The sequence below is a fragment of the Pteronotus mesoamericanus genome, unplaced genomic scaffold (assembly GCF_021234165.1).
Source record: "Pteronotus mesoamericanus isolate MK-2021 breed Mesoamerican mustached bat unplaced genomic scaffold, CSHL_Meso_final scaffold_167, whole genome shotgun sequence".
In the NCBI taxonomy this organism is placed as follows: Eukaryota; Metazoa; Chordata; class Mammalia; order Chiroptera; family Mormoopidae; genus Pteronotus; species Pteronotus mesoamericanus.
In genome coordinates, this window is record NW_026555308.1 from 686,335 (window position 1) to 712,119 (window position 25,785).

General features: G+C 49.2%; 2 protein-coding genes across 2 annotated transcripts in view; one reads left to right on the top strand and one right to left on the bottom strand.

The window, feature by feature from the left end:
* IFT140 (intraflagellar transport 140) overlaps window positions 1-25,785 on the bottom strand; it is a 90,031-nt gene that overhangs the window by 25,912 nt on the left and 38,334 nt on the right. The window contains exons 17-18 of the mRNA XM_054589364.1: window positions 24,840-24,971; window positions 21,600-21,790 (exon numbers count right to left, since the gene is read on the bottom strand). Of these exons, the coding sequence (XP_054445339.1) occupies window positions 21,600-21,790; window positions 24,840-24,971 (323 nt within the window). The remainder of the gene's footprint in view (window positions 1-21,599; window positions 21,791-24,839; window positions 24,972-25,785) is intronic.
* TMEM204 (transmembrane protein 204) lies at window positions 133-20,693 on the top strand. Its single transcript, XM_054589367.1, has 3 exons — window positions 133-1,095; window positions 6,078-6,233; window positions 18,895-20,693. The coding sequence occupies exons 1-3, from the start codon at window positions 816-818 to the stop codon at window positions 19,137-19,139; spliced, it is 681 nt and encodes a 226-aa protein (XP_054445342.1). The 5' UTR covers window positions 133-815; the 3' UTR covers window positions 19,140-20,693.

The following is a 25,785-nucleotide window of genomic DNA, read 5'->3' on the forward strand; positions in this document are numbered from 1 at the left end:
GGGGAGAAGCCAGGGAGGAGGGTCATGGAGCAGGACTTCAGAAGGCCCCCCTGCCTTTCCTATCAGGAAACACATCCTGTTAGTGTCTGGCTGCTGCGGCCAGCAGCTATTTGTTGCAGTTGGCTACGCCCTCCAGCTCACCAAAAACAGCCTCAAAAACAACCATTTCCTCTCTGCTGAGAGACAGGGGGAAAATGCACACGCACACACATACACACAGAGACACACGCACACATACTTCCCTGCAGCAGGCTCTCTGCTTTCCAGGACCAGGCGTTTTGTGTTGGAGGCACCAGGCAGGGGCTCAGGCAGGGGCTCAGGCAGCACAGAGGCTGCTGAACCCACACTGTTCCCTGCGGCCCTGCTCAGAGCCTGGCTACCACACCAGCTCGGTCTGAGCTAGGCTGGCTTTAAGGAGGCCCAGCTGATACCACGTTGCCACCCGTCTCTCTTCTCCAGTTACTCTCCGTTCTCCTGAGTTGGGGAGAAGAGGCTTCCAGCCTCCCTGGGCCTCTGCTTCCCAGGAAGACGGCGCATTCAGGATTCTGGACTCTCGCTGGTGCCCTGCTTCCTTCCCGGGATGGGCCACGCAGTCACCTTCAGATCAGGCCTGTCCCTGCTCCAGGTGCAGGAAGGAGGGTAAGGAGGACTGTGAGGTGGGCTCACCTGCACCTGCTGCACGGGCCTTCCCGACCCTCCAAGAATGAACGGTGATGTCCTCTAGCCGGTCCTAGCAGCGTCTTGGTTCTCCCTGGCCACAGCAGCTGACCAGGACTGCGACTTTCTCCACAAGCGGTTGGCACCGGCAGTCAGTGATGACTGTCCAGAAACTGGTGGCCACAGCTGTGCTGGTGGCCCTGGTCTCTCTCATCCTCAACAATGCAGCAGCCTTCACCCCCAACTGGGTGTATCAGACGCTGGAGGATGGGCGCAAGCGAAGTGTGGGGCTATGGAGGTCCTGCTGGCTGGTGGACAGGGCCCGGGGAGGGCCAAGCCCTGGGACCAGGCCTGGGCAGGTGGATACAAAGGACTGTGAGGCCCTGGGCTGGGGCTCTGAGGCAGCAGGCTTCCAGGAGTCCAGAGGTACCGTCAAATGTAAGTCTGCTCACTTTTCTGTATCCTTTAGAATCGGGGGGTGCAGGGGCCTGCTAGCCCGGCACAGCATGCAGAAGACATGGGTTGTGTGTTTGCTGACAGGTGAGGGGTGCTCTGCTCTGAGGGGCAGCACTGGCCCTTGGGGAACCAGGCAGGCCCCAAGCTCCACGCCCACCCTCCCCTGGCGAGCCACAGGCACATGTCAGTCCTGCTCAGCGCAAACCTGCCTCTGCTCCTTGCGACAGTTCTCCCCATGTAGTAGTTGGCTTTTCTCTGCCATTATGCACAGCAAAAGAACAGATGCATTAACCAAATCAAAGGAAATACATTTTTCCTGGTGGAAAACTAAGATTGTTAATGAGAAAAATAAACAAGAAGCTTAAGAACACATGCCTGAGTTCTGACTTCATTCCACAGTCCTTAGGGTGGTTAAGGTGGTACGCAGTTCAGGAGGAGATCCACCAGGACTGACTGTAGCTGGGACCCCCAACCGCCTGCAGAGGCCAGCCCCAAAGGGCAGAGGCCAGCCCCAAAGGGCAGAGGCCAGCCCCAAAGGGCAGAGCCCTCGTTCCCTCTGCCTTGTTGCCTCATCCAGGACCCTGGCTGGTCATGCTAAGCACTGGGTCTAACACTGCTCTGGAAGCAGGGAACTTGACTTTGAAAATAGTGTCAGGTTTGTGTGTATCACGGGGAACAGTTTCTAAGTATGAAGACACTTGTCATCTAAACAGTCATTGTGGTTGACAGGCAAAGATCTCCCCATGAAGACCCTTTAAACTGCTGAGAGGGTCTAACTTGCAGGTGGACATCTTCACTTCTGAAGACAAAATTTGTCTTTAAGGAAATGTGACACACATGGAGCTGCAGACGGGCCTTCGCTAGATTCTGTCAGATGATACCCCAAAGTCCTCAAGCAATACAAACACGTGCTTGGTGTGTGACTGTCCTCAACTGCTGTGGGCTTGGGACCCTGACCTGTGAGGGAAACTGCGGTAGGGGATGTTGTCCCATTTCACAGGCAAAAACAGAGGCTGCAAGAGACATGGGCACAGCTGAGGTCCCTGGACACATGCAATACACTAGTCCCTCCCCAAAGCCTGACAGGGTCATTTGTTGAGGGTTGGCTACCTGCCCCTCCCTCCTTTGCAAACAGGGAGTGAAAACTTCTCTTTAAAAGATTAAAGTACATGAACGATTTCAGAATTTTCTATGAGCTTGCTGAACTCAAGGGTCTATCGGAAGTAAACGCAGATGGACTTGGGTCTCTGTGTAACTTGCTGGTCAAGAGCGATCCTTCTGGTTTTGGGATTGTCCTGAGGGGCAATGAAAGCCAGTAGCCCTGAGGCAGCTCCAGTGTGAGTTCTGCAAAGCCTACACCTCTCCCTCTCCCCCAGCCTGGGAGGGGGAAGTCCTGGACCTTAAGGACTCCTGCCATCCCCAGTGCGCCCAGGTGCCCTTCCTCTTTGTCTGTCCTCTCTGTCTCCATGCTAAGGACTGGTCATCTTAGGCCAGGAGGACACACAGGGATCCTCCAAACCTCCACAAAGCCAGCTCTCGCCTCCCTCCTACCCTGGCATGTGTCCTGAGCAGCCCCATTCACCTGCCCTCGCGTGCTGTCCCTCTCTGACCACCTGATAAACTTTCTGACCAACTTCTAAAATATCCTCATGCCATTAGTATGGCGTTCATGGCAGCTACGTGTAATGAATCTCTGAGCATCAAATATTGGTCCAGAACAAGGAAAAGGTCTACAGAAGCCTCTCCAGCAAGACTGAATTGAGGGAAGTGAGCAAGCTTCACACCAGGTTCGTGTGACATGAAGAGGGAGCAGCAAGTTGGCATCCTGGCCCAGGCGGTCCAGAGCTGGGGCTTCCTGCCACCACCTTAAATCAAACCAGTGCTCAGCCACACTAACTCCATGAAAAACCCCAGCCCACACTGTGCTCCCAATCTAGCTAGGCATAAAGATTAGGAGGAAGGAGCAGAGGGCCCCTGTGTGACACTCGTCGTCTCTGCATAAACACCCTTTACACCACCCAGCTGAAGTTCTGTCAAATCATCTCGTCGTGATGGGTGGTGGGGTCTGGGTGGCAGGGTCAACAGTCCAATCCTGGGCACCTGTCTAGAGGCATCAAGGGGGCGTGACATGCCCTTCATCACACAGCACTGGTTCTGCTTTGAACGGAGAGCCAGGCTGTCCTAGAGATTCCGAACATTGCTGCAGGCAGCCAGGGCAGCAGCTTGGAGACCGGCAGACAGGCTCCTGCCGGCTCTGTACCAGAGGTCCAGGCAACGCTCGCTGACAACATCTCAAGGAGCCATGACTCAGCTCTGGTCAGGGGTTTCTGTGAAGCTGGGTGTCCTGAGCATATTGGGCAGGGCCACACGGGCCAGGTCCAGGTCCTTCCGCTGCCCCCATGGCACACCGGGTCCTGTCCTTAAGGACGCTCACTGGGCAGGGTGCAGTGATCTTGTCTTTTATTACTCACCAGGTGGCTCTTTCCTTCCTGTGAGGTTTCGGGGGAAACTCAGGAGATTTGAGGTCCCCCTTTGGTTTCCAAAGAGACCCCCACAACCTAACTCCAGGGTCAGTCCTACTCTGATCCTTATTTTCTCTGTCAGTTTTCATCTTTCTGTATTCCATGCATTCTGCCAGGCACCTGATGTTCTTTTTCTGAAGCAAGATGCATCATGAATAAACATTAATTCAATCTTAGGTAAATGGCTGGAGCCCAGCACTCCCTGAGTGGAACCCCTTGCCCTGCCCATAGGTGATTCAACGCTCTCTAGCCCCAGGTGGGTGGCTTGAGTCCACTAGAAATGCAGGTGGATGGGTATGCACCACATGCTTCCTGGCCAGATGACATTCATGTCACATTTCATTGGGTTCCTTAAAATCCAGGCACTGCTGCCTAGACTATGCACACAGGTAGTGTTATAGCCTGTAACATGCCAGGGCATGGTGGATGCCAGCGAGGACATGTCCCTTCTGAGTGGTCAGTGAAGGAAGTATGGCTCAGAGAGGAGTCTTCTGAGGCTGAGTGGTGAGTCTGTTAGCAGTCACCTTTTCATCCTTTACACCCTGTTGACATCTTCAATACCACATATCCATGGAGACCTGGGCAGAGGCCTGTGTGGTGGCTTGTGAGCTTGGGGATGCCACATGGAGCCACATGCACAGGGCTGTGCACTCAGAGCCAGCAGGAAAGACAAAACTAGGCCAGGGAGGATGACCAGGTGGGCAGGGCAGCAGGCCCCACATGGGGAGGGGCCTGCCAGGGTCCCTGGTGCACTCTGCTCTTGGCTCCTGGGAGCCTCAGTCATGGGGCCTCACTGTGCCACCACATGCTCTCTGCGGCTGTCCCCCGGTGCTTGTCTGCCGCAGGCTACTCCTCTCCTCGACCAGCAGTTCATTCAAGTCTTTCCTTGCTGGCAAGGCTGAGCTTGGGAAACCGGACAGACTTTTCTGGGCCCAGATGTTAACCTCCATTACATTTAACACCCTTGCCTAAGGTTACTTCCACCTCCGAAATTCTACCATCTTTTAAGAGAAGCAGAATCTAATTGCAAAGAAAATCAAATGTCAGGGAGAAAGAGCAGTGTGAACAAAAGCCTCCACAAGAAGACAGTCAGTTTTCCTGAGCCAAGTGGGAAAGAACTGATCAGGCTCACCCCATCCTGACAGAAGGCCATCCAGCCACCGGCTGCACCGCCAGGTGCCCCATGAACACTGCACGAGCAATCAGTAAAGTACCAGCATATTGGCCTAAACCATTGCTTATTAGCCTGAGCTGACGGCCTCAGCCTTGGGGGAGGTGAAGAAATCTCAGACTCCAGCGAGCGCACGGTGCCCCTGCACGGTGCCCCTGATGCTAAGGCTCGAAGAGCACTGCTGCTGTTCTCTAGGGCCCTGTGTCTGCTCCTTCCTCCCCGGAATTCCAGACCCGCCCCACAGCAGGCCTGGCCCTGCTTGCACCACTGGGGCTCCCCCAGCTTTGCCCAACCCTGCCTCCTGGTACTGTAAAGGATCAGAAAGGAGTGTCAGGGTTTACGGTAATGGCAGTTGTTTCTGTGGTTACTCTGAAGACTAGATTGTGAGCTCAAGTACAGGGAAGTAGAGCCCACCTGCGAAGGGAGCTATGCATGCGAGAAAAGCAACTGAGAGCAGAACCCACAGCGCTCACCTCGGTCTACAGGTCTACACCGCCAGGCTCAACTCAGGAAGGTGAAAGGGTTCCTTTGGTGGTGACTGTCCTGCATCTAGTAGCACCTGCGCTCTCTCTCGCTCCTTGACCCTTGGTGCTGGGCTCTCCGAGAAGCTGCTCTGAGTTCCCAACATTTGGGCCCTCTGCTACTGTCCTGCCGCATCCACACTGGCCTCAGAGCCACTGGTACCACCTCCAGACTGGAGCAGGCACTGGGAGGAGGCCTGGGATTAGGGAGGGGCAAGATCCTTTAGGCTCTGAGTGACTGATGGACAGCAAGAAGGAAGCTGTTGAGACACAATGGGCAGAAGAAATGCACCTTCCATGGCAGGAGGTGGCACAACACCTCCATTTGACTCAGGTTCCACAAGGGCTATGATCATTGTCAGACACCATCGCAGCCGGACACTGGGCGGGGCGGGCAGGGGGTGGGGGAGCAGGGTGGAGGAGGCTAGATTTCATTAGCTCTGTGGGTGGGGCCATTTTAACAGCCTGGAAGAGCCACAGGGAAGGGACCTGCTGTTCCTGCCCCTTGCCTCTGCAGTTCATCCAATGTTGCTCTGTCATCCTTCTGCCCCATGTGTATGTCCCTCATGCCTCACTCCTGGACTGGGTGCAAGTCGGGGAGTAGAGTACATGAAGCCTGGGGTTGGGGGGCAGAGGGAGATCAGCGAGGTTGTGACTACAGACAGAGGGATGAGCCCCAGGAGGAGACCCAGCTCTGAGCTTCCTGCCCTGAACTGACCACCTGCCTTCTTTCCCTCTTGGCCCTCACAGTGCAATTCGACATGATGCGTGCCTGTAACCTGGTCGCCACAGTAGCCCTTGCTGCAGGCCAGCTCACTTTCATCCTGGGGTTGACATGCCTGCCCCTGATGTCACCTGATTCCCAGTGCTGGGAGGAGGCCATGGCTGCAGCATTCCAGCTGGCGAGTAAGTACCCCCACACCCCAGAAGGGCAAACAGAGTGGCAGCACCCTCAGCTTGTGTTGGGGCTGGAAGGCTTTCTAATGCCCACAGGGACCCCCTGGGTCACCCCTCCTGCTCCACCCGCCCCCGTGGGCAGAAGCAAAACAAACATGCGCACACAGGTGAGCAGCGCTGAAGATTTGAGCAGCAATGGCTCTGTATCTCTGTAGCTGTGACCCCTAGCCCTTCTCCATTTTGAGACAAGGTGCTGGCACATGGGTATGTGCTCTGACTTCCAAAGTCTTTGGCAGCCTGTGTGGTGGGCAGCCTGGGTTCATGCCCTCCTGAGAGGGCACAGCAGCCTGGGGGACTGGTGAAGCAGCCTGCCCTTGGCAGAGAGGCAAGTGCCATCTGAGCCTACACTTGATGAGGTGAGGCGGCCCCACTTTTCCATAGAGCAGCCAGGCCCAGGGCCATCAGGTAGTGACCCTCTCTGGAACAATTTGGAAGCCATCACGGCCTCTGGGGATGACTGTAGGTGAAATGGGGCTGAGCATGAGCACACTTTGTGGTCTTGGAAGGGTGAGTGTGGTGGTGTCATTGTAAATGATTAATGGAATAGCGCTGGGAGATTCCATGGTGGCCATGGAGGCACTGTGGGGGGCTGCTCTGCTGGTTTCCGTCAACCTCTGCTCCTCACTGGCTCAGGGTTTACAATCGTGGAAACCTGGGGAAGTTCAGGCTTTCTACAACCCACTGTGGAAGTCAGGTCAGTGGTCCCATGGGGACAGAGACTGATGAAGTGACCAGGACATGTAGGTGCTAGTAGCTGATGTGCTTGGTGGAGAATGGCAACATGTCCCAATGTTGAAGGTACAATTTCAACAAACCCAGAAAAAATGGCAGGCATTCTGAAGCGAATCACTCTAGGATGACGGATCCCAGCCCTAATTTCTTCAGGAGAAACACAATTTCCAGAATGAGGCTGACTGTCTGGCAGGTGTTTGTGTGCTAGAAAGCGCCTGGGTGGGAATAAAAAAGGCTCTCCTGTGTCCTATTAATGGAAGGTTGTGTGGTTCTGGGCTGGTCATTTCTCCACAGGCTGGATGCAGGAGGGGGTAGCTGAGGACTGACCAGAGGAAAGCACAGGGTTTGGCGTGAAGGGGACTGGATTTCTTCTTGCCTCTATCACTTATTATCCATGTGACCCAATCTGCAAAGCAGGGACGAAGCCTGCCCCGCTACTAGACTGATGTCTGAGAATTACTCAGGCAGGTAAAATGGGATCTTGGATCACTTCCACCTCTACTCCCCCTCCATGACTGTGGGTAAAAACCCAGACATTCCAAGTGATTTAGGACCCATTTGCCCTCTGCCAACCTGAGGGCTATAAAACAGAACGGGTTTCTTTGCCTAAGTGAAACAACGTATCTCCATCATGTGGGTTATCTGAAATTCCATCCCTTCAAGAAGGAAGTGGAAGATTTCAAAACGTGATTGGAAAAGCTAGATTAAAAACAGATTATTTTAGTGGCACTGAGGAAATGAAAGTAACATTTCCTGATTTGAAAATAACTCCTAGCAGGATAATCAAATCAGTCATTGCATTTCTCAAGAAATTCTTTTGAAATACTTATTTAGAATTATTAGAAGAAATACTGTGGGTTTGGTGCAAAAGTGACGTCTTACTTCCTGCAAACTCTTATTTTAGTACAAGACAGTGTTGTTTACAAATAACATATTTTAAAAACTCAAAAAGGGAGGAAGCCCCATTAACTAAAATCAAGTTGTCTTGCAGCAATCCTGGCAGGGGTGGGCTGCCAAAGGTCTCCTGTGAGCCCGTCCTGGCGAGGTGGGGCAGAGGGTACTGTGCTCCTCTCCTAAGTATTTCCAGGCCAGCACAACCTCTGGAAAGGTTGGACCAGGCTCTATTTTAAAAAGTGTCAGACAGGCAGAGGCCAATGGAAAAAGCCAGAAGCACTGAGGGGCAGTCCACAGTATTTCAGATGGTTCCTTTTGCCTCCACAGGCTGCCTCTCCCCTTGCTGTCTGACCATTACTCCCAATAGGTCTGTTTTGCCCAAAAAGGAAATGCATTTGGCCCTGTTTAGACTTGTTTCATTGACAAACAGTACAGAATGCAGCTATGTGCCTTTCTTCTATCATGCTGCTAATTTTAGAGTTAGGTTTTTTCCTGTGCTCCGGTCCGTTTTAAACAGTCAGGGAGAGACTGAAGGGCGCCAGGATATCCTGTCCCAGGAGGGGGAAATGCCTGCTAGTACCTGTTACGCAAGCCAACCTTGAGTCCCTAGTGCCTGGGCCAGAGGGTGGGCAGGGGGAGAAAATGAGGAAGGGAAAAGCACATGGCGTAAACTGGTGGCTGGGAAAAGCAGGAACCAGTCAGAGACAGCAACGTGCTGATAGGAGGTTGCCCTGGCACTGCAGCCGGAAATGGGTTATGTGCCCACTTGCTCATTCATTCTACACTAGTTTCTGAGCACAATCCACACTTACATGATGCCTGGCCTGGCTCTGTAAAAGGACAGTCTCTGCTCCTCAGAGCTGCGGCTTCAAAGGACCCTGTCACAGTGACATTTGGAGACTCTATAAAATGGCCGTTTTCATAGGTCAAAAACCTATGAAATACCAGCCACATCACCCGGTTTGCTCTATTACATTCAGGCCAACACACACAAGTTTCCAATTTCTTCGTAGGATTTGCCCAGTGTAATTCTTTTTTAATCCTCACCCAATGATATATTCACTGATTTGAGGGAGCGAGAGAGAGAGAGGGATACATTGATGTGAGGGAGAAACACTGATAAGCTGCTTCCCATATGTTTCCCGACCAGGGATCAAACCTGCAAATCTAGGTACATGCCCTGACTGGGAATAGAACCTGCAACATGGGATGACACTCAACCAACTGAGCCACCTGGCCAGGGCCCAAGTGTAATTTTAATTTACCTTAAGGCTGAAAAAAGAATTCCTACCTGTCCTTATCCACCCCCTTCCCACAGGCTGAACATGCTGTGAAAACCCTGCATTTTCCCTGTGGTGAAAGCACTTGTGTGTTACAGAACACGAGCCTGAGGCACCTAAATTCATCTGTGCCCTGCTGGGAGTCTAAAAGGCCCTTGGCAGACAGGATGCCACACAGTGGCCGATGAGATGGGTGTAGTCACCATGAAGCAGCTCGGTACCGTCTCCTTCCCCACCTTGGCTCTTTCTGTTGTAACTAGCCCATAACCGATACTAACTCTCCAGCTTTCCTCTTTTTTCCTCCCTGAGGCCTCTTAAGGCTCATTACTCAATCTGTCAGTAATCCAACTTTGAAGCGCTGGAGCCCTCTCTGGAGGGCTCAGAGCAGCTAGGCTGTGACCACATGCCCCTCATGTTCTGATGACAGTAGAGGTTCAAGGAGGGTCCGTAACATAGACCCGCAGTGTGAGGGCCGATGGGCCATCCCAGCACCAGAGCCAATGGCTGTGATGTATGGGCCTTGCTTTGCCAGGCGTGAGAGCTTCCTTCCCATGGCCTCACACACGCATGAGCTTCGATCTCACTCTACAGACCTTTCCTTTCTCCTTGACTCTTCTGGTTCCTCCGCTCACTGTTTCTTCTCTGTTTCTTTGTGCCTGTGGTCTCACTGATGTGTGCAGAAAGGCACAGCCAGAGCACAGAAAGCAGTGCTGAGTGGGGCCAGGGCGGGGGTGTGGTCAGAGGAAGCCACCTATGACAGGTTAAAGTTCTTTCCCAGACTCTGGTAAATGCAGTTGACGATGACTCATGTCAGACACTTGGCACAGAGGAGAAAGCCAGGGTGAACCCTGCAGGCAGCTCAGCCTGGTGGGCACCTCAAAGTCCCTGAGAACAGCTGAGCTTTCCCATGGGTGTCTGGGTGAGAGTGGGCTCTGGGGCAGGCGGCCTGGCTCTGGATGAGTCACTCCATCCCTGTGCTCTTTGCATAGCACAGAAAGCCACCCAGGCCTGCAGATGCCATCTTCAGTCATGCTTGCTACTACTGTCGTTCTGACTTCCCACTGGAGTCCTGCCGGACAACACCCCACTGAAATGTTACCAGTCCCCAGACACATCCTCTGTGCTCTTTGTCAGGACTTTGGGCTCTCTACCTGAGCTCGCTGTGAGTGCCAGAGCCCTGCTAGGTGCCCCTTTGGCCCACTCCATGGGCAAACTATCCTCCTGGGCAGAATGCTTGGGGTGGGGGTGTTGAAATTTCCTAAGCATGACTCTCCTGCAGACCCCTAGGTGCTTCCGATAGTTCCTGGGCCCCCACTGTTGGCTATGCAGTACTGACTACCATGTGTGGCCCAAGGCTGACATTTTTAGATGGAATGGACGATCTAGTGGTCATTGAAAGCTTTGTACTTGGGTCAAGTTGCATCTTTGAAGGGCAACTACTCAGCCACCGCTGAGTCTTCCAGGCAGTGCGCTATCAGAGTCCAGCCTGAGAACCCTCTGGCTGCATATACTTGATCGGGCTGGTAACATAGCTGGTGTCCCCCACAGCTCACTGTCCCCTACTGGCATATGCTGGTGCTCTCCCTGGGGTGGGGGACCTGTGCACCCCCGCTACTGAGAGCCCTGGGCTAGTAGGCTCTCCATCTTGTCTTGGGAGCCAACATCTCACATGATGACAAGATGGGATCATGCGATGGGAGGACCCAAAGACTGGGCTTTTCATCTGCTCCTCCCCCCAAGCCTTCCTCTCTCATCCCTACCGCTCATGAAAGTCTATATATATGCCACCTGCAATCCTTTTTGGAAAATGCTGATATATAAGTGAAAAAATTCTCTGGTACCACATCAAGGACCCTAGAAATGGTGTCTCAGGCTGCACCCATCCATACCTGTGACACCCAGAGACATTATGATAAAAAGCACAGTCTTCTTTGCAATGTCCCAAAGTGGGGCTTTTAGCCCAAGCAGTCTGTCTCTAAACAGTGGCTACAGGTCTACTAGCCACAAATTTATCACAACACGTTTCTTTTTCTCGCTCTCAGGCATCCATAGGTTTCTGATTCTAATATTTGATATTATTCCCAGCCTATGATTTATCAACTCTCATCCTAAGTAACCCTCACCCTCTATCGCTGCAGAAGTTTTAGTCTAGCCTCCTCATCAATCATGTGAGTGGCCCTGGGCCTTTCTTGGACTAGTACTTTTTCTCAAAGTATAATAACCACAATGAAATGATGCAGTTAAGGTACAAATGTACAACCATTTTTGCAGAAGTTGGCTGTTTTAAGTTTCACTCTGAACTGCCTTCCTAATGGCCTTGGTCTCTCATTGGGCCATTCTCCAGCATCTCCTCTTCTGTTTCATGGAGCTGCCCAGCAGGCCCAAGTCCTTGTGCTTTTCTCCCAAAGAAGGGAACCTGAACCTGTACTTGTCTATTTCTGGCCACTCACACCCCAACTTCTGAAGCCTGGCACTTCAGAGTTCAGTGTCATCTGCAAACTGAGCACACATGCTCTGCAGCTGATGGACACCAGTCCTCACCATGATGACCTCTGGCACCAGACTCTGAGCTGTATTCTTTTTCTAGCCTCAGCCAGTCCTCTCCTTGAGACACAAAGCCTCTCAATTTAAGCAGGATGACTAACAGTGGAGTTTACTGTGGACCCTGGTCAAAAGCCACTTTAAAAGCCTCACGTGGCTTCATCTCTGCTGGCTTCCTCTTTCCATTTCTGGAAATCATTCGAGTTTTTCTTATGATGGCAAAACGTATAAACAAACAAAGGGCCACTTACTCCCTGCCCCTGAGAATGCTAATTTTATTAGTAGTCTTCAAAGGTCAGTCGAGGTGATAAATGGTAACTATCTTGGCATCTTAGGAGCTGATGGGGATTCTGTTGTTTTTCTTAGACTCAAGGACCTTATCATAGGGCTATACAAATTTTTGTTTTTTTACAACAAACCGGTATAAATTGCTTGGTCTGGATAATTTGCTTTTCTGTCTTCTGTACCTACGTCCCAAGCTCCAGCCCATATCCCAACCATACCTCTCATTTCTTCTTTCTCCATTTTCTCTGTGCTGCTCAGAGCACTGGTATGTCAGGCAGCACTTCACAGTGTCAGTTCTCATCGAAGTGTACGATCGTATGAATCGTACCATCTTTAGTCTTTCATTTTTCCAGAATCCCTCCCTCTTGGCAGAAACATGGAATCAGCACTGTTTTTCTGCTCAGTGTCAGACGATCCCAACCACAGCTATGCCCTGAGTGGATCCATTACCTAACGAGTTTGCTCTGTAAATACAGGGTCCAGCACAAATAATGCCTCCTTTTTAGTACAAAATCAGAAGCATGCAATTATGTAACGTAACAATATCACACTCAAGCACACCATATGACATTTTAGGTGAAATGTTCAAATTAAAACTATGAATTACTACACGCATATTATTACCCTACCAACCATACTCAAGCAGGCATTACCTCTGCTGGACCCTGTGTTCTCTCTAGAAACTGTCACACCAGCTCTAAGTCACAGGTGCCTGCTTTGCCAGTTCAGCTGCCGTGCATGCTGAGGCAGGTGTGCTGGGTGAAGAGCTCAGAGGTCAGTCCCACGGGTTTCCACTTATGCCACCTGCGTGTGCTGACAGTCATTCAAAAGGAAGGCCCCGTGACAGACACTGACACCCTAGGAAGCAGGCAGGAAGGAAGAGAAAGGAAAGGGCGCTCTGCAGGCTGAGCTGTGAATCACACTACCCACTGCAAGGCCAACTCACAGGAAGGGGCTGCTGGCTTTGGAAACATAAATTCATGAGGATGGAACCAACTCCATGTGCAGAATTTGGTGTGTTTGCTAAAACTCTCCCCTTAGATTTGTTTCTGGACAAACATTAACATCACTGAAAAGTCTTGGGAGAAAAGTCTTCCAGAGACAACTCTGAGTAGAGATGAGGTCTCCACATGAGCCTGTGACCGAAACAGAAAATCTGAGGTTGAGGCCACAGCACCCCCATACCTAGTTCCTCAACACCACTTCTCTCCCTCACCCAGAGCTATGAAAGTATAAGGCTAGTTTGATTTCAGAAGAATGTCTGCACGTGGCAATGACCTGGCATCAGGACTGAGTCTGGAGGGGCACAGTGAGGCCGTGGGCCCACGTGGGCCCCTGCCTTTCCATGTCTCTGTGGCTTTTTACTTCCGACGAGTGGTACCCGTGGAAGCTCCCCATGCTTCCTGTGTTTGCTCAGTGCCTACAACCCCCAGTTAGCCCAGGTCGGCATTGGATGACTATCAACCACAGGAGCTGCAGACACTCTCCAGCAGCTATGCCTGGACAAGGCAGACTGCAAGGGTCACTCCACCGGCCCTACCACAGCAGCCACACTTGGGGCCCAGGCTCTCCCGCGGTACAGCACCTGTGCTCACTGTTTCAGAAGAGGCTTTTTCTAAATGTATTTTTTTTAATGTTAGGGAAAGAAACCCCTACTCTGACTATATACTGAACTAAAATAAAGCAAAAGCCAACACTGATCTTTACACAGAGTAAGACATGTAAATACAAGTTTTGTTAACCTTTTTTCACCCCAGGGAACGGAACTACACTCTTTCTTTCTACTCCTGCCGGGGGGAAAGCCAGTTAAGGTGTAGCCTTTGAATTATGCCAGCTGTGCTGCAAACAGCGCAGCGCTGCCCGCTGCTGGATTTTCAAGTTTTCTAGAAATATGATGAAACAGGAGGATGCATGGCTCATTTATTTTCACTTTGCAAAGATGCCATCTGCCAGCCTCTGAGTTGATTCTGACCTGCCATCTTTATCACTTTCCTTCTTGTGTTTCAGGATGAGGTGGCTATGCCCAGGGTGTCTGTGCACATGTGAATTTATACTTCTTGAATCAATTATCCACAGCCCGAATGTTCTTTCATCTTGTAATGGGAAAAAACTGACATTCTCTGAAGTCTGAGTTTGTGTACCTTGCAGGCAATATAGCTAAACACAGAAAGTAATAAACAGATTCCAATGGTTACAAAATCACAGCCTACCCTATTTTTAAAAACCTCTGATGGTGATGTTAAGAAAAGAAGTAACAATACAGTTGAGTAGCCCCGAGATGCTGGGAAATGCTAGTGTGGGCACAAGACAGAGTCTAAGTCTTGCCACTCAGTGCTGGGATGGTCCCTTGGCACAGCCCAGGGGGTGGAAGCCAGTGGTTGCTCTGCCCACGCAGTCTGTGGAGTGTTCTATGATTTAATATTTTCACTATTTGGAGTTCAGAGGGCTCTCTCCACACACTGGTCCCCTTATGTCACAGGTCTAGCCTAACACTGCTCTCTGGGAGGGTCTGCCCAGCCGCCATTTCTGCTCTCTGGCAGAACGCTGCCCCCTCGCTCCCATACCATGTGTCCTAAATGCCCCTCGTACACAGTGGATCATGCTGTAGTGATTAATTTCATCTTAATCCTCTCAAGCAAAATGCCAGTTCCCCAAGAACAAAACAACTGGGCCTTAGGAACCGCGCCCCTCACCCCGCCCTGAACCCAGTTGAGTAGATTCTCAATAGGTCTGGTGAACATGTCATACGTCAACTAATGCAAGGTGCCAGCACAGCAGCCCAGGCTCCATGCTGAGTGACGTCTACTTGATCATGGCTAACGGGGTCCTGTCTCTCTGACAGGTTTTAGTCATTAAGAAGCTTAGAAGAGCTTCCAGTCAAGAGAGTAAAGTAGGTTATAATTTTGTTTCCTTAATAATAAATTAATGTTGTATAACAACAGAAAAAAAAGCTTAGAGGACACAACTGTGGAAGCTGTTATTCATCAGGTCTCCTATTCCAGTGACCACACTATATTCTACTCTGCATTACGGATCTATTTGGATTTGTCCCAAACTGAGCGACTCTCTGAGAGGCTGAGATCGATGGGTGGGCCTAACTCCAGCCGCAGGGACTATTGCTGGAGGAAGCACAATGCTGCGAGCTAAGGAGTGTGACCCCTGACTGAACCTCTGAGTGCTGAGGGATCAAGGACAGGAGGACAGAAGGCAGCCCTCCTCCCTAGGGCTGATGAAGCACAGGGATAGCAGCACCCAGAAAGGCCTGGAAGGGGTGGAAGTTGGCATCTCAGAGGCATGGAGAGGCACCAGCGTGGCTGCAGTGTGACAGGGACAGGGAAGCCACAAAAGAGGGGGAAGAGATTTGAGGCAGGGCCAGGCCAGGCTAAGGTGCATCCTAGGGCAGCAGGTGCCTCAGGGCACCTGTGTGGGGGCACACAACGTGCGTCTTACACAGCTGACCATGCAGCTGGAGGAGAAGCATGTCAAATGCATTAATATCCACTATAAAACTGACTGACACAGCCATGGAAAGGTGAAAAGTACAGGCCTATCGCCTATGTCATGATGGACTTCAGGAAGTACTGGTTAATTGAAGAACCTAAAATTAGTTGTACTTCTAAAATATTCTAAATGTTTTACTATGAATATTTATGCAAAGGACACAATGAATCATGTGTGTCCTGCTAAAGATGCATGGGGTGAACACCGAGAAGCCCCTGCGTGCCCTTTCTGTTACGCCCTCTCTTCCCCTGGAGTTAACTACTGTCCTGCACTTGTGCCAGCCACTCCCTGGTTTTTAATATTTTTATTCCCTCTCTAAGTTGTTCTAAAAAGCGGCCTGAAGGCTGAGCCTGCGTGAACCATGCACAGAGGAGCACATGTGACAGAGCTGTGTCCCTGTGACTTCCTCTCGGGCACCACTGCCTCTGGGGCTCACCCTGGCGCAGTGCTGCCCACGCAGCTGTGCACCTGCCCCTTTCCCACTGCCAGCTAACCGTACCATCATCCACTGTGGACACGGGTGTCAGCCGCTGCTGATCTGGGGCACAGTCATGTTTCCTGTGACAGGCAGGAGTTTCAGTTGGGTGGAACCCTAGCAGTGGCACTGTGGATCCTAGGGCAACACCGCGCTGTCCTGAGCTCTAATTCAGTGAGGGCCGGTCCCCTCTGCCTCAAACCTGGGCCAACGCTTGATGTCTCTTCCCTTTCTAATTCTGCCAGTCTGTTGAGTGAGTGCACTCCAGTCCTTTCCACTTTACGTGACCTCTTTTGATCCAATTCTCCTAATTCCCATGTCTACATTGAAATATCTTGCAACAAAATTCAAGGTCCTCTCTCTTTATTCATCAGAGGTGAAACCAACCTCAGGACAGATAACTGAACTGTGAGAGAGGGTTGCCCTGGAGGCCATGGGAGACTCAATTCTTTCACACTGTTCTCCTTTGACAAATGATGCTTTAGAATTGTAGCTGAAACAACATAACAGATTTTTTAAATGTTCTTAAAACACACACAATCCAAAAGGAAGCTTAGTTTAAAAAGAGAGAAAATGGGTTTCAACCACAGCAGAGGGCAAGTGCCTGTATCCCTCAGGGGGGTGGCTGATGTAATACTGCCCACCCTGGGGGCTCCCGCTGGCCTTGCCGTCAGTCCCCTTCAGCCAGGGCCTTGCTCCTCTCATCTCGTAAGCTGCATCTTAATTCCCTCTTCCAAAGTTCCCATCCTGCTCCATCTTTCCGAGTCTTGTTGAAACCAGGCATAACAAGCTCCATTGGGTGACAAAAAAATGCCCATAGACAAAGTAAAAATGAGGAGGACACAAAGTATTTTCATTCTTATTACACTAAAAAAAGGCTATAGCTTCTTTCTCCGTTAATGCCATGAGCAGAAGATGTACCCTTCCCTGGGAGAAAGAAATGACAAGTTTCTTTTTGTCAGTATGCATGACAAACAGAATTAGTTATTTTTAACAGAAAGGAAGTATCCAGCAGCTTTCCATGTATAAAAAGCTCCACAAAGTACTGTAGACAATTAAAATAGAGATTAGTCATTGTCACCATTGTTTAGGACACGACTGAGTAAGTGAATGTTTAATTCATACTTTCTAGGAGGTATAGTGATGATGAGACCATGATGCTTGTGTTTTTAGAAAACTCCAGCCTGTCTTCCACACCCCGCCCCAGCACTAACTTACAACATAGAACCATTAGCTGGCATCGCTGCTGCTCTTTGCTCTGGGGCCACGCTGGTTGCACATGGTGTGGTTTTCTGAGGAAAGCAGGGGAGGCCATGGGGAGTACGGGGAAGAGTGTGAACAGATGTACAGATATCACAGTGTAGGGCAGGTAGGGGGACCACCGCAGCAGCAGTAGTAGCAGCAGCAGCTCATCCTGGCCAGAGTGTAGGGCAGGGAACGTGGATGAGCCTGAAAAGGGCCAGAGAATCCCATCTGGACCATTACGGGCTACGAGAGCCTGTGTCTTCATCATGCATTTTTGGTTCCATTAAACAGACTCGCTCAGGTCAGCACATCAGAGGGTGGGGTGCTGGTGGAGAAGATGGGGCTCCCTGGGAAGCCCAGGCCTCTGCTTCTGCCCACCCTCCTCATTCTTGCTAGCCATGGCTCTGCTCAACCCCACAGCCTCCTTCCAGTTTCCTCTGCCTCATACAGCCCCTCCCAGCTGAGGGGTGTGATAACCTCAGGGGACAAGGAGGGGCAGGGCCATGTGGACCAGCTGCTTCGACTGCAGAACAGTAGTGGCCTCTCCTCCATCCCAGTGCTTGGGGTTTCTGGCCTGGATTCAGACTTGAACTCCATTACACATCATTGCCCTGTTATCCTAGTCAACAGATCCTGGGTACAAAATCCTGGCTTTCCTCTTATTAAAACTCATGAAATGAAGTCTTTGGAGCTCCTTAAAGGTTAAACTATTAAAGTAATGGTGCTCTACTTAAGCTACGGTATTAGCTGACGTGGTATTAGCTATGAACTGAATGTGAACAAGTCTGTGAGAACCGCCATCGGGGAAGACTGGCCACAGCCTTAGCATGGCCCCCTCCCCTTCTCTGCTGTCAGAGTTTGGAGAGAGGAGGGAAGAGTATGGAGGGAAAATAAGCAGGGGAAAGAGGTGCGTGGGGGTGAGAGAGAAATTCTAGAACCAGAGGCATCTATTTGGAAGTGAGAGGAAAAACCAAACCTGCCAGCAGAACACTCAAGACACATCTCCAGTCTTGGCTTTGGGCCCTTCCCTAAGCATGCAGGCTCTAGGCCACCTTGAGTTTTGAAAGAAAATCTCTATTTCCTCTAGAAGCAAATGCTAAGAAAAAGAAAACTTAAAACAGGAATTTGGACTAAATTAAACAGCAATCCCAGTTGTTTCTAAATAAGATTTAGGAAATTTCTGTGTTTGCTTTCACTTCGAACTAATTGTTTATAAAAGTCAGAGAGGACCTCAGACAAAGCTACTCCTGGGTTTGTCTGGGGTGAGGGAAAGCAAGAGTCAGTGTCATCTTTATGGGAAGGTCAACTAAGGAAGCAGCTTGACACTGGGAGGATCCCAGGAAGAGCACGCAGGACTAGACTCCTTTCTTCTGAAGTCCCTAGATATTATCCTGAGCCAGGATTTCGGGGTTCCACACTGTACCACCACCTCTCAACTACCAGACTCAAAGGTCACAAAAACCCACAAAGGCCTAATACAGAGCAGCTCAACACTGAAGTGCTGGTACCATGAATCAGGCTCCTCACCAACCTGGGGAGATGGGAGGGTCGGGGAAAAAGCAAAGCTGGCACTGTGCACGGAATCCACTTTGGGGGTTCCACAGGCCTTCTCCTGGCTCTGAGTAAGGCTTTCTCAGTACTTGTCTTTCATTTACAGGTTTTGTCCTGGTCATTGGGCTGGTGACGTTCTACAGAATTGGCCCGTACACCAGCCTGTCCTGGTCTTGTTACCTGAACATTGGCGCCTGCCTCCTGGCCACCCTGGCAGCCGCCATGCTCATTTGGAACATTCTTCACAGGAGAGAGGACTGCATGGCGCCCCGAGTGATTGTCATCAGCCGCTCCTTGACTGCTCGGTTTCGCCGTGGGCTAGACAACGACTATGTGGAGTCACCATGCTGAGGGTTGCCAGGATGGGGCCCTGCTTGGGACTTTATCCACTGTAATGGAACAGTCTAGAAACCAAGGGACTGCCTGTGTGGAGGTGGTCAATTCATGTGGTTTCTTATATATGCATATGTACGATACACAGGTATGTTTACTATGTTTATAGAAATATGTTATTGATCATATATCGTCTGTGCCAGCCTCCTCCTGACACACTCACAACCTGGCTTCAGGCTCACGCACGTTGCAAGAAGGAGACCAGCATCCGATATGCACGTGAGGAGCGGCAGCTGCCCTGGTCATCTGGGGTTAATTTATTCTGTGTCTGCTGAGAGGGTCACCTGTGATCACATTTTCTTTGTTAAAGTAGAACATCTGGGAGATTTTTTGGAAATGGCCACGATCTTCCTCAAGTGGCTCAGAATGTATAATTAGATGGTTATGGCCTTATGACAGGATGGAGTTAGTAATGTCTGTTTGTGCCTGATTATTTTTCTAAGTTAAAATAAAATGCAAACCTCTTGCCACTGTCTAAAACATGTGTTGTATCTACCTACACTGCCATATGTAAAAAGAATTTGGTCTGTTTTATGTGATTTTTGTCGGCTACCAGTAAGAGAAGGGTTGAGACATTTTAAAAGATCTGGTGGGAGCACAACTTCCGGTTACTAATGTCCTAATTCATGTTTCTGGTCAACTAAGCCTCAGAAGCCCATATTCCTACAGATCCACAATTAGTGGAGTATGAGGGGAAAAGTCTCTTTATTTAAAGAAATTTAAAGACAGGTTCACTTTTTTCCCCTATGAAATCTTTGGTCCATCTTCAGCCAAATGTCAGTAGGCTACGCCTTCATGATGCTACACTGATTCCAAACCACCCAGCTTCTAAACCTATGAGAGGTGAATAGGACATAATTCCCCAGGCTGAACAGAAAACATTTAAAAACTGGCCCACGTCCCCCGAGACCTGGGAACAGGACTGCCTGGTAACACCTATAAGGAGAGCTCTCTAATAGCTACACTGCTTGAATTCATGTCACCTGGAAGTGGAATCACTGTCGCCATCCTCTGGCCCAGGAAACTGATACTGAGCACTGGTGGGTACCATGCAAAGCCAGGGTAAGACTCTGGCTAGCAGTAGGCTCATCCCCTCACCCCCAAGAAAGTTGTAGCTTTGTTGCTTTTAACCTTCCAAAGAAGTGAGGTGACTAGTCTGGAATTCGAAGCCTACATTACCCCAGGATAGTCAGAACAAATGGTAGGCTGGGGTTAAACACATAAAACAATTGAGAGTGATTTAAAAGCACCTTGGCCTGATGATTTATTATAAAGTCAGCAGTCAGTGTAGAAAGAGCCAGATTCCTGTCCCATGACCAGTATGCTCATGGGGACATTTACGTCTGAGCTTCCTCCCTTTGAGTTTCTTTCCTACAACGGATTCTGCCCTCCCCCCCCAAAATCATATGTTAAAAATAATTGTTATTTTAAAAAAGGATAATGAATATTTAAGATGTATAATTCTAATAATATTATGTATGTGACTATATAAATGTTTATTAAAGTTTTAAAGTTGGCCACGTGGTTCATTACGGTCTGTGATTGTGTTTACATTAAACAAAAAGTGATCTGAGAAAGGCTAGACTATGCCATCTAGTCCCTCCAGTTCACTTCCCAGACTAAGTCCTCTTGTCCACATGGCCAGTGCTGAAAGGGCCCTCCCAACCGGAACAAGGTTTGGCCTGCTTTAGAAATAAGACAAGGCACCACGGTCACATGCTAGTTTGAAAGGTGCTTCCATGCTACAGAAACCATCACTGCAAAAAAGGGTATCTTGTTCCAGACAACTGAATTTTCCCATTTTTCTTCCCACTTCAGTTTCCTTTTTTAATAATTTTTCTATCCTTCTGAGATTAAAATCTGTCAACTGCTACTGGGAAGAATTGCTGAATTATCTCAGGAACAAAGGGGAACCTACTTTTTGACAGCCTTTGATTGAAAACTTTTTTTAGAGCAGTTTTAATTGCATTTTCACTGTACTGTTTTGAGTGTTTATTATCAAACCCTTTTCTGTTTAGTAGCAATTATTCCCAGAGGGACAGGTATTACAAATATTTAGCAACCGCAGAACTTTCAACTGGGAAGTGTCCAGAACACTATAAAATGAATCAAAACAACTAAGTAACAGCCCAAGAGGCTCTAAGCACTGCAGAGGCTGAGAGCCAGGCTCACCTCTCCCCACACCTAACTGTGCCTGCACCCCAACTCACTGCTCTGAGGTGCAATGTGCCAGGCATATCCCGGAGTCTGTAAGAGCAGCAGCATTTCATTGAGTAAAAAGACCATGAATTATAGTATGACACAGTCACAGGAGAGTTAGTGATTCTTAGAATCACATTTAGAATGGGAAGAGAGATACAGAGAAAGTGCTCTGAGAGTGTGTTCATCCCTTCCACACCTCAGTGAACAGAATCTTACCTTTTGATGAGTTTGATAGATTTGAAAGCTTCGTCCATGTCTCCAACTGCAATGAAGAAGCTGAAGTTGAGCATGGCATTCCGGGTGGGCTTGTCACAGTCCTCTAGCCCCACAAAGTCTCGCAGGGGCCTCCTGCCCACCATACTGTGGTGCCCTGAATCTGCCTGGTTGTCTCTGTCTGCTTCTCCTGGCTGAATGAGAAAGGGCACTGTTTACCTGTCAGTTCATGTAAAACTAATGCCTATGCCTAAAGCTAAGCAGGGCCTCTTTTTCATACGTCAGTCATGTTAGGCCCTCTGCAGACAGATGTGGATGGCCAGCAAGAGGCCCTGACAGATGCAACAAAAACGAGTCCCCATTTGAAATCAGACATTTTGGCTCTGGTTTCAGACAGCAGATAAGCAAAGGCATGCACAGGAACTTTTCAACAGATATATGTAAAGTGGTTGTGAAAATCCCCACCTCCCAGGTTTGTTTTGTAAACTAGAAAGTTTTTACTATTAAGTAAAACATATGCACATATATGCACAAAGTTTAAAATACGTAATGCCATCATGATTTCAGCTGGAATTTTCCAAAATGATAACTTGGATTAGTGGCATGCTCCCCACTGGTTTTTCTCAGAAGAACTGTCAGTAGTACACAGCTCCCCAAACAGCTGTGCAGAAAGAACGTCCTCCAGCCTGAGCATGAGCACAATTTTATAGTGTGCTGCCAGAGGCCTTTTTATACCTGGCACCTTGAAAAACAACCTACTGAGGGGACCTGCTCCCTCCAGTATTGGCTTCCTTCCTGACCGCTGGGCACTGCATTTGCCTGCATGCCCACCCGCTCTCTTCTGGGCTGGAGCCCACACACTCAAACCTCTGTCTTCCGCATAATTTGTTTTTTTCTCTCTGTAGGCTCGGTTTCTCTGCTGTATACAACACTCCCCTGTGTAAAGGGGGGTCATGATCTACCCGCCTGGGACCCAGTGCCCCTGTATGTCCTTGGTCTTGAATCTGCTGCTATTCTGTAACTTCTGCAAGGCTAGCTGCCACTACCTGCCTCTGGTGTAGTTCCTGGCAGCTCTTCCATCTCACTGCTGCTTCTCAAGCTCACCTGTGGTCCCCAGCTTCAGGGGGTGTGTGGCTTGGGCCTTGAGACACTGGTAGAATGTATCAGACCCAGCTGTACATGGCAAGACCTTTCTAGGCACAGGGCAAAGCATAAACAAAGGCTCTGAAGCAACCCACAGTCCATGGCTGTGTGTAGGTTGGGTCACACTAGGCAGAAGGCTGAAGTTTGGACTGATTTTGCATGGAATGGGAAACCTTCAGAAATGTGCACGTACAAAAAACAACTGCGCGCTGCTGACTGTGGCTCAATGATCACAAGGCAGGACCCGATGTCCATCAGCCTCACTGTGATCTAATCAGAGCCCTGCTCCTGTGAGCACACTCAGGAATTCTCACCAGAATATGAGCACCTGAGGGCCTTGCTTCCTCTGCCCTTGCTTCTGCATTTGCACCCGCTCTCATTACAGCTCTTTGAGAGGGGGACTGAGCCCAGGCCACGAGTGGGAGCTAGGGCTCCAGGGCTGCTGATTCTCAAGTATGCGGACGGGAACTCCCAGGAAGTGGCCAAGGGATGTAAACACAGGTCAATAATCAGAAGAAGGGCAGTATTTAAAGAAATAAAAACATCAGACAGCCACAGGTGACAGCCTCTTCATGCCATACATCTGACCAGGATGAGAGCTCTGTGGAGTCACATGGGTGTGTTGCTACCCATGAGGAGCTGGCATGGTGTCATGTGCCTGATAAACCTGGTTAAAGAGGTCATGCAGGTGAGGTGGGAAGTACTGTTGCACAGACAACTATAGCTTAAAATAAAGAAAAGACAATCTTGAGAAAAGGGTAGAGTTAAAGTGACATAGGATAAGTGGGGAGTCATCTTACATTGTATCACGCATGTCTCCTCTCTTGGACAACTAGAAGAGCGGGCACGGAGGAGACAAGAAATGAGAGAAGGACTGCATAAGTGTGAGGGAGAAACCAAAGTCCATAATGTGAGAGAAACAGGGGGAAAACGCAATAGAAAGAATCCGTCTCTCATAACTTTCCGAGTTCTCAAATCAAAGACAGATAAAAATGCCTAAGGAGCACTATGTAATAAAATTCAGAAAAATGCTAGTCTGATGGAACTAATCCATTTCAAATAAGGGATAGAGAAAACCTGCATCAATAGAGCACAGGGATTCTGGAATTTGGGGATCACATGAACCCATTCCCGATCTTGACAAAGATCGTTCCATTTAACACAAGTAAATGTCAACCTATACATTATTCATCATGTCGTTGGCCATGCCACGCTGTTTTATGTGGTATTTTTAGGGACATGTAAACCAACTGCACCGAGATGTGTTGTTTTAATCACTTACACTATCATACGTGCAGTTTCAGCAGTCTCAGGACCACAGGCCCACAGGCAGCTCATCATGGGACATACAGAGATCAAGGGGCCAGAGAGCAGAGGAGACCAAGTCCCAGGGAAGGCAAGTAACTCGTCCAAAGTAAGCATGCTGGGGCATGAGTATGTGTATGCTGAAAACAACCCCATTCTTTCACAAAGTTAAAAACCATGCTTGTCCCTCACCAGGTAGCTTAGTTGGTTAGAGCGTAGTCTTGATATGCCAAGGTTGTGGGTTCAATCCTTGGTTAGGGTACATACAAAAAAAAGCAACCAATGAATGTATAAATAAATGAAAAAATAAATCAATGTTTCTTTCTTGCCCAAAAATCAATTAAAAAAAAAAACTATACATTGTATGCAATATGCACAAATATAGGTACGCACACACACCTGTTGGAAGGCCACATACCAGCCCATTCACAGTGACCATTTCTGGGGGCTGGTTCTATGGAGACTTGCATCATCTTTGGTCTTTATCTCTATATTTGTAGCTTCTATATTTTCTACAGTGGAGCTATAAACACATAATTTTAAAAATGCAGCTAGAATAAAAGGCAGGAAAGCTGCAGGGCATGGTGCCCTCAGGGGAAACGCCAGGAGGACACCCTAGAGATGCCAGGACCCTCCTCCTTAGCACAGCTGTCTGCCTTGAGAGCAAAGTCAAGTCTCATGATTCTCTTAACACAGGAGACCCCATATTTGCTGGAATTTTAGGGGACAAATTAGAGCACATGGTTTGCCTTGTTTAATGAGCAGTGAGAAGAGGCAGCCGAACAAGACTCGTACCTTTCTCGTGAAGTAATAATGGGGCACTTCCATTCCCAGAAGAGACTGGTAGGTGGGAGGCCGAGGGAAGCTGTCCTGAAGCAAGAAGCCATGCTCTTCAGAAATGAAGAAGGACAGAATAAATATGTCCGCCTGGGAGAGAGGGAAAAGATTGTTCTATTTTTAGTTTGGCAATATACTTTAGTATTTTACAACTAATTCCCATTTTCATTGACGAGGTATTTAAATAAAATACAAATAAAACAGAGGATGAGCACTCTGATGTAGATAATCCACTCTCCTCCTGGGCATGTGGCAAACATACCAGTCTCCACCGCCATCTGCTGCTGTTCTCTGGAAAAAATGACGCATCTGCTGGAAGGGTGCACCTCATCTGGTTTGAAAGCCACTACGTCCTTCCCACTGACTGACTTCCTTGTGGCAAAGACTAATCATTCCCACCCAGCTGGTGAAATTCAGAAGAGCTCTCAGGTTTCAAAAGATATCCTCTTCAGCTTCTTTACCCAGAGAAACAATGACAAAAACGGTTTTTGCCACTACTTTCAAGGAATAGAGAATACACAGGGAAGAGGTGAGGGACTCCTTAGGATCCTGTCCTAAGGGACTCAGAACTGCAACACCAGGCTGCAGCACCTCCTGAACAGGAAATCAACAGGAGGTTGAGGGGTGCCAGAGCGTTTTCTTGCTGTGTGAGTTCTTACAGTTTTTCATCATATTCATAAAAGACCAAAAAAGCTTTCTGTTTGAACTGCCAGGAAGTGTGCCTCACATGTACATCCCCTCATATTTTACTCATTATCAATTTGCACATTCTTATCACTTGTCTAGACTTGTCACCAGGCCCTCTATCTTGAAGAAAAATCCCCTGGCAATGTCTTTGCTTCTCTCAATCCAATGACACAGGTACCACCTCAATACATTTTACCACTCAGAGTTCCAGAACTGA